At 45.8% G+C, this 14,956-nt stretch overlaps 1 protein-coding gene across 1 annotated transcript in view; it reads left to right on the plus strand.

Annotated features, from left to right (window-relative positions):
- The first annotated feature begins 9,580 nt into the window (after positions 1–9,580).
- LOC126291919 (uncharacterized) overlaps positions 9,581–14,956 on the plus strand; it is a 34,666-nt gene continuing 29,290 nt past the window's right edge. Inside the window, exon 1 of the mRNA XM_049985653.1 lies at positions 9,581–9,689. Within this exon, the coding sequence (XP_049841610.1) occupies positions 9,635–9,689 (55 nt within the window). The 5' untranslated portion in view covers positions 9,581–9,634. The remainder of the gene's footprint in view (positions 9,690–14,956) is intronic.

The raw sequence follows: 14,956 nt of genomic DNA on the forward strand, positions 1-14,956 counted from the left end.
GGCCAATTCGCTTCAGACGCTCCTCAGAACAGAAATAGAAAAACTGTGCTTTCCGGTTTTAGTCCAACGAAATCTTGTATAGATTGCACTGGTGCATACCGCGGTAGCAATCCATTCTAAAGTCGACACGATACATGTCTTGACAGTTGCCACTAAATTATGAATCGTAAAAGACACTTTTTCCAGAGATGATAGCGATCCTGCCCCGTTGTCAGGATAAAACAAGATGGGCAGCACTGCAGAGGGTAGGTTTATGATATTTTAAGCGGTGTAATGACATATATCCACATAAATCTAAAGTACTACCGATACTATCCGAAATAGTTGCTAAAAAATCTCGTATACGTGGCTCCACTTGTGGAAATTGCTCTTCTGCTACCTTAATTGTATAGTTAACGACTTCATACATACATTCCTGGAAATGGAAAAAAGAACACATTGACACCGGTGTGTCAGACCCACCATACTTGCTCCGGACACTGCGAGAGGGCTGTACAAGCAATGATCACATGCACGGCACAGCGGACACACCAGGAACCGCGGTGTTGGCCGTCGAATGGCGCTAGCTGCGCAGCATTTGTGCACCGCCGTCGTCAGCCAGTTTGCCGTGGCATATGGAGCTCCATCGCAGTCTTTAACACTGGTAGCATGCCGCGACAGCGTGGACGTGAACCGTATGTGCAGTTGACGGACTTTGAGCGAGGGCGTATAGTGGGCATGCGGGAGGCCGGGTGGACGTACCGCCGAATTGCTCAACACGTGGGGCATGAGGTCTCCACAGTACATCGATGTTGTCGCCAGTGGTCGGCGGAAGGTGCACGTGCCCGTCGACCTGGGACCGGACCGCAGCGACGCACGGATGCACGCCAAGACCGTAGGACCCTACGCGGTGCCGTAGGGGACCGCACCGCCACTTCCCAGCAAATTAGGGACACTGTTGCTCCTGGGGTATCGGCGAGGACCATTCGCAACCGTCTCCATGAAGCTGGTCTACGGTCCCGCACACCGTTAGGCCGTCTTCCGCTCACGCCCCAACATCGTGCACCCCGCCTCCAGTGGTGTCGCGACAGGCGTGAATGGAGGGACGAATGGAGACGTGTCGTCTTCAGCGATGGGAGTCGCTTCTGCCTTAGTGCCAAAGATGGTCGTATGCGTGTTTGGCGCCGTGCAGGTGAGCGCCACAATCAGGACTGCATACGACCGAGGCACACAGGGCCAACACCCGCCATCATGGTGTGGAGAGCGATCTCCTACACTGGCCGTACACCTCTGGTGATCGTCGAGGGGACACTGAATAGTGCACGGTACATCCAAACCGTCATCGAACCCATCGTTCTACCATTCCTAGACCGGCAAGGGAACTTGCTGTTCCAACAGGACAATGCACGTCCGCATGTATCCCGTGCCACCCAACGTGCTCTAGAAGCTGTAAGTCAACTACCCTGGCCAGCAAGATCTCCGGATCTGTCCCCCATTGAGCATGTTTGTGACTGGATGAAGCGTCGTCTCACGCGGTCTGCACGTCCAGCATTAACGCTGGTCCAACTGAGGCGCCAGGTGGAAATGGCATGGCAAGCCGTTCCACAGGACTACATCCAGCATCTCTACGATCGTCTCCTTGGGAGAATAGCAGCCTGCATTGCTGCGAAAGGTGGATATACACTGTACTAGTGCCGACATTGTGCATGCTCTGTTGCCTGTGTCTATGTGCCTGTGGTTCTGTCAGTGTGATCATGTGATGTATCTGACCCCAGGAACGAGTCAATAAAGTTTCCCCTTCCTGGGACAATGAATTCACGGTGTTCTTATTTCAATTTCCAGGAGTGTATTTACGGGCACATATTTGAATGTTTTTAGTAGACGGTCATTTTTCTAGAGTGCATCAGTAGCACACGGTTAAAACGGATCTCTGATTATTCCAACAACCTCATAAAGTATTATCTGTGCAAAAGAAAATATCGTTAGGCATTCCCTTAGAACTCTTGTGAAGCTACTCATAACTGTGATCATAACTTTTTTTTCACAAATCTGAAAATAATTTTTTTCTACGATTAAAATTTTCCCGACTGCTATTGTTTTTCTTTTCGAGAAACTCTGCGGAAGTATTCAAATTTTGTGTAGGGAAATGTAGAACGAAAGCATTTCTATGGAGAAACCTGAAAGAAAGTAAATTTCTCACAAGTGGGATGCCAGCTTCTCCGGTCTCACAATACTCTGCAATAACGCCCGCTGCCGACATCAGTTCCCGTAACTTATGTTCTTCATGTCGAGTCTCCAGCAGGAACACAACGTCACATCGACACAATATTTCGGCGGTCTACTTGGCTCCCATCTTCAGGGCCGCACTGCTTACCGAAAGATGGGAGCAGGGTGGACCGCCGAAATATTGTGTCGATGTGACGTTGTGTTCCGGCTGGAGACCAGACATGAATATCATCCATCCACATAGTTTTGATGCACGGACAAGCCATAATCAAATCTGGAACGATGACCTTTGGTCGTCGATCTGAAGATGCGCAGGTAATTCCGAATAACGACATCCGGCGTCGCCCACAAGACTTTACACGCAAACATTCTCGTGAGTAAACGATGTGTAATATATTCCAATGGCTTCTGGCATCTTCGCACCTACTTATCGCGAGATTCAAGAAAAGATCTGCTTTCGAACCATGTCCTGGTGGACAACCGGACAGCAAGACCTGCTGAAAGTGATAAAGATACAAGCGACAAGTGTGGCTGTTATTTCGTTTGAAAAATGTAAAAATCGAATAAAAGACTTCAGTAGTGCAACTTGGGCTTCTAATGCGTTATTAGCGACCTCAAAATAACGTATAGCCAAACTTTTGCCCGAATCCACGACGTACACTCCCGGAAATTGAAATAAGAACATCGTGAATTCATTGTCCCAGGAAGGGGAAACTTTATTGACACATTCATGGGGTGAGATACATCACATGATCACACTGACAGAACCACAGGCACATAAACACAGGCAACAGAGCATGCACAATGTCGGCACTAGTACAGTGTATATCCACCTTTCACAGAAATGCAGGCTGCTAATCTCCCATGGAGACGATCGTAGAGATGCTGGATGTAGTCCTGTGGAACGGCTTGCCATGCCATTTCCACCTGGCGCCTCAGCTGGACCAGGGTTCGTGCTGGACGGGCAGACCGCGTGAGACGACGCTTCATCCGGTTCCAAACATGCTCAATGGGGGACAGATCCGGAGATCTTGCTGGCCAGGGTAGTTGACTTACACCTTCTAGAGCACGTTGGGTGGCACGGGATACATGCGGACGTGCATTGTCCTGTTGGAACAGCAAGTTCCCTTGCCGGTCTAGGAATGGTACAACAATGGGTTCGATGACGGTTTGGATGTACCGTGCACTATTCAGTGTCCCCTCGACGATCACTAGAGGTGTATGGGCAGTGTACGAGATCGCTGCCCACACCATGATGCCGGGTGTTGGCCTTGTGTGCTTCGGTCGTATGCAGTCCTGATTGTGGCGCTTACCTGCACGGCGCCAAACACGCATACGACCATCATTGGTACCAAGGCAGAAGCGACTCTCATCGCTGACGACGACACGTCTCCATTCGTCCCTCCATTCACGCCTGTCGCGACACTACTGGAGGCGGGCTGCACGATGTTTGGGCGTGAGCGGAAGACGGCCTAACGGTGTGCGGGACTGTAGCCCAGCTTCATGGAGACGGTTGCGAATGGTCCTCGCCGTTACCCCAGGAGCAACAGTGTCCCTAATTTGCTGGGAAGTGGCGGTGCGGTCCCCTACGGCACTGTGTAGGGTCCTACGGTCTTGGCGTGCATCCGTGCGTCGCTGCGGTCCGGTCCCAGGTCGACGGGCACGTGCGCCTTCCGCCGACCACTGGCGACAACATCGATGTACTGTGGAGACCTCATGCCCCACGTGTTGAGCAATTCGGCTGTACGTCCACCCGGCCTCCAGCATGCCCACTATACGCCCTCGCTCAAAGTCCATCAACTGCACATACGGTTCACGTCCACACTGTCGCGGCATGCTACCAGTGTTAAAGACTGCGATGGAGCTCCGTATGCCACGGCAAACTGGCTGACACTGACGGCGGCGGTGCACAAATGCTGCACAGCTAGCGCCATTCGACGGCCAACACCGCGGTTCCTGGTGTGTCCGCTGTGCCGTGCGTGTGATCATTGCTTGTACAGCCCTCTCGCAGTGTCCGGAGCAAGTATGGTGGGTCTGACCCACGGGTGTCAATGTGTTCTTTTTTCCATTTCCAGGAGTGTATTTGTAATTTTTGATCCACCAAAATCGATACACCATTTCATATTTTGTAATACCGACATCGGACTCCTAATCAGTGACCCAAAGAATCTGAAAAGAACATTGTTTTGTAGCACTTTGCGTCCTTTTTTCTATTATATCCAGGTGTTAAAGGGAGTTGGTCAACTATGCGTTGTAGTAGTTTCCGTCGTCCAACTAGAATAGTCAATTTGCACCCGACGACAATGCTACAGAACTGCTCACCACGTTTCTGTAGACGAAAGAGAAGTGTTTGTCGATAAGGACAGTGCACACCTGCCAGTATACGATAAATGTGTGTCCTGGGCGTTCTTTACGTACATCAGCGCAAATCCCCCTATCACCATAGTGCTCGACGAAGACGGAGATGCCAGGATCAGCTTTAGGCAACGCGATGATCGCCGTGAATGGAGGTACAGGTTGTTCCACATTTCATGGTTCGATGCAGAAAGATGGGGAGTTTCAAAAACATTCATTTGATTTCACAGGGCTGTATCTTCTACATGAATAAAGACAGAGAATTGGTAGAGTAGCGCAACGCAACTAAAATTTGACTAAAATGGCTCTGAGCCCTATGGGACTTAACATCTGAGGTCATCAGTCCTCTAGACTTAGAACTACTTCAACCTAACTAACCCAAAGACATCACACACATCCATGCCCGAAGCAGGATTCGAACCTGCGATCGTAGCAGCAGCGCGGTTCCGGACTGAGGCGCCTAGAACCGCTCGGCCATGTAACTTTTCGATTCATGTGGGGGCGAAGAGCGGTTTGGGCCTTGCAGAAATCAGTTGCAACTCTGTGTCGTGATTTTTGTCGACAGTACCACAGCTCAATACTCAAAGCTTCTGTTAAGGCAGCGGTAATCTGAAGATACTGTCTATTTAGAATTCTACGCACTCTCCTCCCTCTACCCTTCCTCCTTATTCTGGTTCAACACATAGAACGCATTCAGCATCGTATTCTACGTAGCCCACACTTCTACTCGTAGTACAAGCCGGGAATTAGCCATTTATGACGTGTATGTCTGGCGTGGTTTGCGGCGACGGTTATGAGTCAAAATAAAGTCGATTCTCAGTATATCCATCGTTTTAGAGACAATTTGGGACTCAAGTGTTCGATAGAGAATGTCTAAACACCTTTCAGCCATCAAATTTCCAACCTTATTTTATTTGTCCACCAGTTTCAGCTCCTTACTACTCCATTTTCAGGCCCCTGACCAAAATTTAGGAAGAATCGCCTCGGTTGTGACCAAACCCGGGGTCAGCGATACTGGTATTAGAAACAGAAATTGATCATCTCGCCTCCCAGAGCGATATATGTCTCAACGCGTGTGGTGATTACTTTCCCACTGTGGCAGATGTTCAGTTTTTCTTTTGATGCCGCTATATTTTCAGTTAGAAACAAAATTGAAGTATATGTGAAACGCTTTGCTTAACCCACAGGACAGGACAGATAATATCAATTGTGGAACGAGACGAAAATAAGTTGCCTGTCAATTACACTCGAACATACAACTTTATTATTTGATAAAACACTACAAGAGCCCAAATTTCTTTTTAAAAAAAATATACTTTAATTTTGAAATGGCTGAAGGCCAATAACTTAAAACACAAGCATAATCAGAATTTGAAAGGCAAGCCTTATCTTAAAACAGTTCTTTACTTAGGCTGAAGTAAACAAGTTAAATTCAAATCGGCGGTAGGCCGAGCACATAAAACTCCAAAACATAATTGTTTAAAAAATATCAAATGCATTACGTGAAACAGTTCTTTAATTTAGGCTGAAGGCCTTAAGAGCAAACAACTCACTCTAAATCGGCCAAAGTCCCAAGACTTAAAAAAATTTAACAACATTAAAATTTTCAAAATGCATTAGTGCTTACGCGAAACAGTACTTTAAACTAGGCTGAAGGTCTTAAGAGCAAAACAACTCCAATATAAAAAAAAATCGACTAGAAGCCATACTAGTAAAAACAACAAGAAAAAATTTAAAAAATAGGGCAGTACACCCAAGGGCGCTCAGATGTTCGAGGGTGGGCCTGTAATTCAAACACTAACGCTCGCTTAGGTGATATAGGCCGTCGGGGCAACCACTCACGATCCGATGACAACCCAACCGAACGACAGTCAATGGACCCATCGTCAAGATAACTTACACTTCACCCGACCAGGGCACAACAGGTAGTTCAACTGAACAACGTAGAAGATATTGGAGCCCACAACCAATCATACAAAGGAGCAGTCAAACTACACACTGTGCTGGACAGCAACAACACGATGAGGAAACCACTGCCTGAAATTTACGTCAACGGCCAACGCAGGTAAACGGAACGTTAACGGCCACAAGGCAGAAGATTCCGCTGGTGCATCTCAATTCAAATAACCAAGTACAGTGAAACTCCACCGGACGGTGGCTAGAATTCTCCTAACTTGGGTTAGCCGGTCGCGGTGGTCGCGCGGTTGTAGGCGCCCAGTCCGGAACTGCGCGACTGCTACGGTCGCAGGTTCGAATCCTGCCTCGGGCATGGACGTGTGTGATGTCCTTAGGTTAGTTAGGTTTCAGTAGTTCTAAGTTCTAGGGGACTGATGACCATAGCTGTTAAGTCCCATAGTGCTCAGAGCCATTTGAACCATTTTCCTAACTTGGAGACCATGTTGTTGCTCGCGGGAATATCGCAACAGCCGACGACGAACTGCAAAAGACACAATGTGAAAAGTCTTGACTTGCTGGTAAGTTACATCAGAACTAAACTTCCGTGTCCAGGGTTGGTGAGCCACGGACCTCGTAGCCATGGGAACAGCTCCACACACTCCGCAAGTGGGCCCGGCCAAACTACGCCCCGTCGAGATTTCCTCGCTGCTCCACGCCAACCGACCGACTGGTCGCACACCGCCCAACCGGAAACTATAAGTGCCAGGTCAAAGATAGTCCAAGGTGCGAATATTGATACACACCGCTGCTGCCGCCTCCAGAAGGAGAGGATAACAGCATAATCGCCACAACCACGAGAGGCTAAACGCAGAATCGCAACTAAGGTTTAATCCAGTGCGTAGCATGAGCCAGCCACGGCTCAATATGAATGCACAGTGTCTTTCGACATGTTCGAAAGAACAGACACTACGCATTAACACAATTTATTCACTTTGACGGAAAATGAATCCGCAATCTTCGGTAGGCATGCACGTCTGGTCCACCAGCTAAAATTTAGCGAGCATGGAGAACGTGGCCTGGGACTGAGGACAGATAGCGCTAGGTACGAATGTGAGTCGACCAGGGAGCGTGTGATACACACTGTTTCTGGGTAGCGCATTGGTTAACACAACTGCCTAGCAAGCAGGAGTTACTACGTTTGAGTGTGGCACACATTTTAATTCGTCGCCGCTAATCCCACATAAAAGTCCTGGTGCAGCTGGTATCATTAGTGTGTCCAAGGAATAGAAAAGCAACTGGAATCACTCAAGTGAGGAAAGTCCACTGGACCTGACGGGACACCAATTCGATTCTACACAGAGTACGCGAAAGAACTTGCCCCCCCCCCCCCCCTTCTTACAGCCGTGTACCGCAACTCTCTAGAGGAACGGTAGGTTCCCAAAGATTGGAAAAGAGCACAGGTAGTCACAGTCTTCAAGAAGGGTCGTCGAGCAGATGCGCAAAATTATAGACATATATCGTTGACGTCGATCGGTTGTAGAATTTTAGAACATTTTCTGCTCGAGTATCATGTCGTTTTTGGAAACCCCGAATCTACTCTGTAGGAGTCAACATGGATTCCGGAAACAGCGAACGTGTGAGACCCAACGCGCTTTATTTGCTCATGAGACCCAGAAAATATTAGATACAGACTCTCAGGTAGATGATATTTTCCTTGACTTCCGGAAGTCGTTCGATACAGTTCCGCACTGTTACCTGATAAACAAAGTAAGAGCCTACGGAATATCAGACCAGCTGTGTGGCTAGATTGAAGAGTTTTTAGAAAACAGGACACAGCATGTTGTTATGAATGGAGAGAAATCTACAGACTATAAAGTAACCTCTGGCGTGCCACAGGAGAACGTTATGGGACCATTGTTTTTTACAATATATATAAATAACCTAGTAGATAGTGTCGCAAGTTTCATGCGGCTTTTCGCGGATGTTGCTGTAGTATACAGAGAAGTTGCAGCATTAGAAAATTGTAACGAAATGCAGGAAGATCTGCAGCGGATAGGCACTTGGTGCAGGGAATGGCAACTGACCCTTAACATAGACAAATGTAATGTATTGCGAATACATAGAAAGAAGGATCCTTTATTGTATGATTATATGATATCGGAACAAACACTGGTAGCAGTTACTTCTGTAAAATATCTGGGAGTATGCGTGCGGAACGATTTGAAGTGGAATGATCATATAAAATTAATTGTTGGTAAAGCGGGTACCAAACTGAGATTCATTGGGAGAGTCCTTAGAAAATGTAGTCCATGAACAAAGGAGGTGGCTTATAAAACACTCGTTCGAGCTATACTTGAGTATTGCTCATCAGTGTGGGATCCGTACTGGGTCGGGTTGACAGAGGAGAAAGAGAAGATACTAAGAAGAGCGGCGCGTTTCGTCACAGGGTTATTTGGTAAACATGATAGCGTTACGGAGATGTTTAGCAAACTCAAGTGGCAGACTCTGCAAGAGAGGAGCTCTGCATCGCGGTGTAGCTTGCAGAAAAGTGTGGAGGGGCCAAGGAAGAGATGGGCACCGTAAAAGGCGACACCTGACGCCAGAAGTGCAGAACTAGGTAAAGAAATTTTTTGATGTGGCAACTAAAAATTTATGACTGACCCTTGCATAGGAGTGTTTTTAGCGGTATGGGATTTCGTTTTGCGAGATATCGTTGTTATCACCTATTATCACTTAGGAAAATACTCTTTCTGTTGTTTTTCTTTTAATTGAGGGCACCAGGGGGCCTAGCGTCGTAACTGTGCCACTGATCCGAACAAACAGAGTAACAGTTATTTGTCTTGTACACGAGATATTGACGACTGGAGGAGGGCATAATCGTACTATTTCTGGGCGCTCACAAGCGTGCCAGACAAACACAAAATGCACCTCCGTGTTCAGGGTCGCCAGTGCTGATTGGTTCCGCGGCTTCCTCGCAAACACAGCGCGTCTGCGAACAAGGGTTAGAGCTGTGTTGACGCTCGGAGGTGTGTCGGGCGATGCAAAAACAAGTGTGCCGCCGTGGAGCGCAGCTGCCACTGTGCAAACAGCAGCTGCAGGTTTTGTGAAGGGGCGTGGGTGGGGAGCGGACTATATGTAGGCGCCGCACCTCCGCCAGGACTGCCGCTGAAACACCAAGATGGCTCTCTGGAGGACTCTCGCTTGCTTACTGGTCGCCGTCGCAGCCTCTGACGGTCAGTGCTTCGCTTGCGAACTGCTCGCTAGCTGCCTCCTGATAGCTCTCTGTTGATTTTGATTTCAAAACACGGACATTTCGATCGTTTAGTAACTAGCAGAGCGGTCAAGAAATTTGTTACGCTCTCCTCCCCCTCCCCTCCCCCCCCCCCCTCCCCCGGCCACCCAAATGAATGACTAGAATTCTGTTGCATAATTTTTATTTTGCTTTTGTCGCCTTATCAGCAACGAGAATACATCAAAATTTTGCGACACTTTATACTCTCGTATAAACTCGGCAACAGAGAAAATACGTAACATGTCAGAGGGTTTCAACGAGCCGCAGCCATCTCCAGTGCATCTTCTACACTGCCGATATGCTTCAATCACGCGAACCTATTCGTTCAAAATGTTCAAATATGTGTGGATTCTTATGGGACTTAACTGCTAAGGTCATCAGTCCCTAAGCTTACACACTACTTAACCTATACTACCCTAAGAACAAACACACACACCCATGCCCGAGGGAGGCCTCCAACCTCCGCCGTCACCAGCCGCACAGTCCATGACTGCAGCGCCTGAGACCGCTTGGCAAATCCCTCGCGGCGAACCTATTCGTGTTCTACAGCACACCAATAATACAGGTAACCATTGACCTCAGTCCCACGCTCCAGAAACCTCACGTCTTTACCAATACACCTCCATGCGTTATCAGTGACCCCAAGAATGTATGAACTCCGTAAACGCACGCAGTTATTCTAAGACCGTTCACACCGATTCTTCTAAGTAAATTCTCATTGTCTTATCAAATAACCTACGTCACATAAATACGTTCACTGCCAAAGTAGCTGTCTCAACATTAAAATAGAAAATTAATGTCTAAATACGATTTTAGTGTTGAGAGAGGTGTAAACGCAAATGAAATCAACATGTTAAGCTACTTGATAAGATCTATATATGACACATACACACACACACACACACACACACAAAATACGGAACCGGTAATCGTAATTGTTTCAGGATAAATAATCAGTTACAACAGCCATCCAATTTTTCAACCCTTAGTCCGAATTTTGCACTCAGTTGACATTTTTTCCATTTGTCATACCACATAATTCTTCCTCATTAGTGTCATCAGAGGATATTGTCATTGACGTTATTTTGTCCTGAATATTAATCCAACTTCTGAGTCCTCCTTTAAACCTTGTGCACACTTTTTTCTTCTTCAAAATAATCTGGAGAATTTATAGAACACTTGATTTATAAATGCTGCTTTGTTGCGATTTGTGACGCAGTAAGGAAGACACACTTGCGATTCACATTCTTACTTAACAGCTGTTGTTTGCTATTGTTTGATCAAGCCACCACCGTAGCTATTAGGTTGACGTCGCTCATGCGCAATTAATAAAATCAGTCTCAGAGGTGTAGCCCACATCATGCAGTGTTCTTTTAGGTTGATTTCAGGCGCCTTGCACATCCTATGAAACTGTCTTCAGTTGTTTCCAAAAAAATGGCTCAAATGGCTCTGAGCAGTATGGGACTTAACATCTGAGGTCATCAGTCCCCTATAACTTGGAACTACTTAAACCTAACTAACTTAAGGACATCACACACATCCATGCCCGAGGCAAGATTCGAAACTGCGACCGTAGCCGTGACGCGTTTCCAGAATGAAGCAAATAGAACTGCTCGGCCACAACGGCCGGTACCTAAGTTTTGCTTCCATTGTTAAGAATAACTTCAGAACTGGCTTTCTGGTGCCTTTAGCTATACTTCACCTAAACTGAACTTTCTATAACACTTTCAGTTCCCTTTGTGTATGCTATTCTCGTCAGAAATTTTGAAGCATGAGGTGACAAACTGATTACAGTATCCTATAATTTTCCTGCTCTGCTGTATTCGCGGCTACCTCGATGTTTCAGGCTCAAAGATCCTACACACAGATTTGAATATTCTTCGGTTTTTGCTACTTTCTCCAATGACTTTAGAAGTCGTGTAAAAATGCTGTGGGAACCCTTATGTTCTCCTAATTGGCTCACATTTTTCTTGTGGCAAGCTAGCGGACAGTTTCTGCCCTAGAAAATATTTCACTACTCTATTTTTACCTATCCACTCTGCTTTTCGCGTCTAACCGTGGAATTCGTTTTGAAATCAGAATGTTGACACATTTACTTCTAAATTTACATAAAGTGTAAAACACCTCATTGCAAAAAGCTGCTGCTGTGTCTACATTAGTTGTCGCAAACGGTTTCAGTCACATGATTATCTTCAGTTGAGCTGTAGATACTTTTTCCAAAGTTGTTTCACAGAGGAAGACTGCACTTCAGTTCCTTCTATAATTCCTCACACAAACGAAAAAATGGCTGACATCGATATAAGTGTCCAACGAATAGAAAAGCAACTGGAATCACTCAACAGAGGAAAGTCCACTGAACCTGACGGGACACCAATTCGATTCTACACAGAGTACGCGAAAGAACTTGCCCCCCTTCTAACAGCCGTGTACCGCAACTCTCTAAAGGAACGGAAGGTTCCAAATGATTGGAAAAGAGCACATGTAGTCCCAGTCTTCAAAAAGGGTCGTCGAGCAGATGCGCAAAACTATAGACCTATATCTCTGACGTCGATCTGTTGTAGAATTTTAGAACATGTTTTTTGCTCGAGTATCATCTCGTTTTTGGAAACCCAGAATCTACTCTGTAGGAATCAACATGGATTCCAGAAACAGCAATCGTGTGAGACCCAACTCGCTTTATTTGTTCATGAAACCCAGAAAATATTAGATACAGACTCCCAGGTAGATGATATTTTCCTTGACTTCCGGAAGGCGTTCGATACAGTTCCGCACTGTTGCCTGATAAACAAAGTAAGAGCCTACGGAATATCAGACCAGCTGTGTGGCTGGTTTGAAGATTAGTAGATAGTGTCGCAAATTTCATGCGGCTTTTCGCGGATGTTGCTGTAGTATACAGAGAAGTTGCAGCATTACAAAATTGCAGCGAAATGCAGGAAGATCTGCAGCGGATAGGCACTTGGTGCATGGAGTGACAACCGACCCTTAACATAGACAAATGTAATGTATTGCGAATACATAGAAAGAAGGATCCTTTATTGTATGATTATATGGTATCGGAACAAACTCTGGTAGCAGTTACTTCTGTAAAATATCTGAGAGTATGCGTGCCGGACTATTTGAAGTGGAATTATCATATAAAATTAATTGTTGGTAAGCCGGGTATCAGGTTGAGATTAATTGGGAGAGTCCTTAGATAATGTAGTCCATCAACAAAGGAGGTGGCTTACAAAACACTCGTTCGACCTATACTTGAGTATTGCTCATCAGTGTGGGATCCGTACCAGATCGGGTTCACGGAGGAGATAGATAAGATCCAAAGAAAAGCAGCGCGTTTCGGCACAGGGTTTAGTTGATAACTGTGATAGCGTCACGGAGATGTTCAGCAAACTCAAGTGGCAGACTCTGCAAGAGAGGCGCTCTGCATCGCGGTGTAGCTTGCTGGCCAGGTTTAGAGAGGCATGGATGAGGTATCAAATATATTGCTTCCCCCTACTTATACCTCCCGAGGAGATCAGGAATGTAAAATTATAGAGATTCGAGCGCGCACGGAGGCTTTCAGGCATTCGTTCTTCCCGCGAACCATATGCGACTGGAACAGAAAAGTTAGGTAATGACAGTGGCACGTAAAGTGCCCTCCGCCACACACCGGATGGCGGCTTGCGGAGTATAAATGTAGATGTAGATGACCTACCTCACCCACCGCCCCCCCACACACACCCACACATTCAATCACACACGCACGCACACATAAAAACGCACAAGACAAGGAAATCTAGACAAGCAGGTTGGCATTATTGTTAACAAACACGCAGTTTTAAGTTTTACTTTAGAATCGAAGCTAACATGGCGAATCCCTTAGTCAGAAAATGTTTAATTCCTACTACTGCAATGTCACTTCTTGAAACCATCTGTGTCTTAAACAATACTGATAAAGAGTGAGGACATTAGTATTTGGCGGAATACAGTGACGTTTCTTTCAAATACGAAGCTTTGGAAGACTGAGCAAGCAAAATATTTATCTGTAAGTTTTTTAGATTTTTCTGTGTGCTCAACCTTTCCTTCCCACCATCATTTTTTTATCCTTTGCACTTGCTTCATCCCTTTTCTTTCCCAAACATTTTTGTACTCTCACCCATCCGTTGACGTATTTCTTGTGTTGGCCACAATATCTTCGCAGCTGCCTTTCTTAGACCTTTATTTGTCTCTCCAACTCCCGCAGTTAGCCTTTTTCTGAAAGACCATTACCGCTCTACGGATCTGCCTACTGTGTGACTCATTATCTTCTTAAGTAGGGGAACGTGTTTCTACATTCCTAAAGGCGGCAGTGTATCACTGGTTTGTTCCTCAAAATTTTCCTCAAGGTCGCTTAACTTCAGGGTCGTCGTCACAAGTTGTAATCGGCAACTGAAGATCAGGAAATGGTGCAATAGTAATCTGAGACAAAAAAAGTACAGAACGTTTTCGTAAATAAAAAGCTGACATTTGAACATTTACTGAATACTGATTGAAAGTAAATCCATTTGATGCTATTGATAAGACGTACTTAGACCACATAAAGATCGAAACGAAACTGAGAAGTGTGTGCAAACAAGTGATCCCACACTATAAAACATGAAGTCGATCACATGTGCCGGAAAGGTTATGGCCAGCTTTCTTTCTGGAACTTTAAAGAACTGCGGAGCAGGAGATTGGAAAGGCTATAGAAGTTTTCTGGATGTGTTTTTTTAAAAATGTACTCATACATGAGAGAAAACATATGTTGAAAAACGGAACAACGCAGTACCTTCAAAGGTTTCTTGAAAACCGCATAAATGAGAAATCTGAAGTAGGAACTAATGGTGGACGTACGTCATTTACCGAAGTCGTCAATAACTGTCTCCCGTTAAAAGTTGGGAGTGGTAATTGTTTTAAGGCTACTAAACAGTTCACAGCTGCTGTAGAGAGGTATAATAATAGGAATTAAAACTGCGACATAATGAAGGCGTGCAACTAACGTGAAATTGTCGCGAAGTGCTTTACATGCTTGGATACAAAAATCATTACAGTTTTAGCGCTACCGCTCAAAGCAGATAAGAGTTGAGCCATCTATACTGTATGCATAAGAAATCATTACGTGGCGTATATGAGAAGCAGATATCGCAATTCAAAGTAGGTTGTGAGAAGGTGTTGTTAAATCTAGTGTAAGAATAAGAAACGGCCAACAACGCT

The sequence above is a fragment of the Schistocerca gregaria genome, chromosome 9 (genome assembly GCF_023897955.1).
Source record: "Schistocerca gregaria isolate iqSchGreg1 chromosome 9, iqSchGreg1.2, whole genome shotgun sequence".
NCBI classification, from domain to species: domain Eukaryota; kingdom Metazoa; phylum Arthropoda; class Insecta; order Orthoptera; family Acrididae; genus Schistocerca; species Schistocerca gregaria.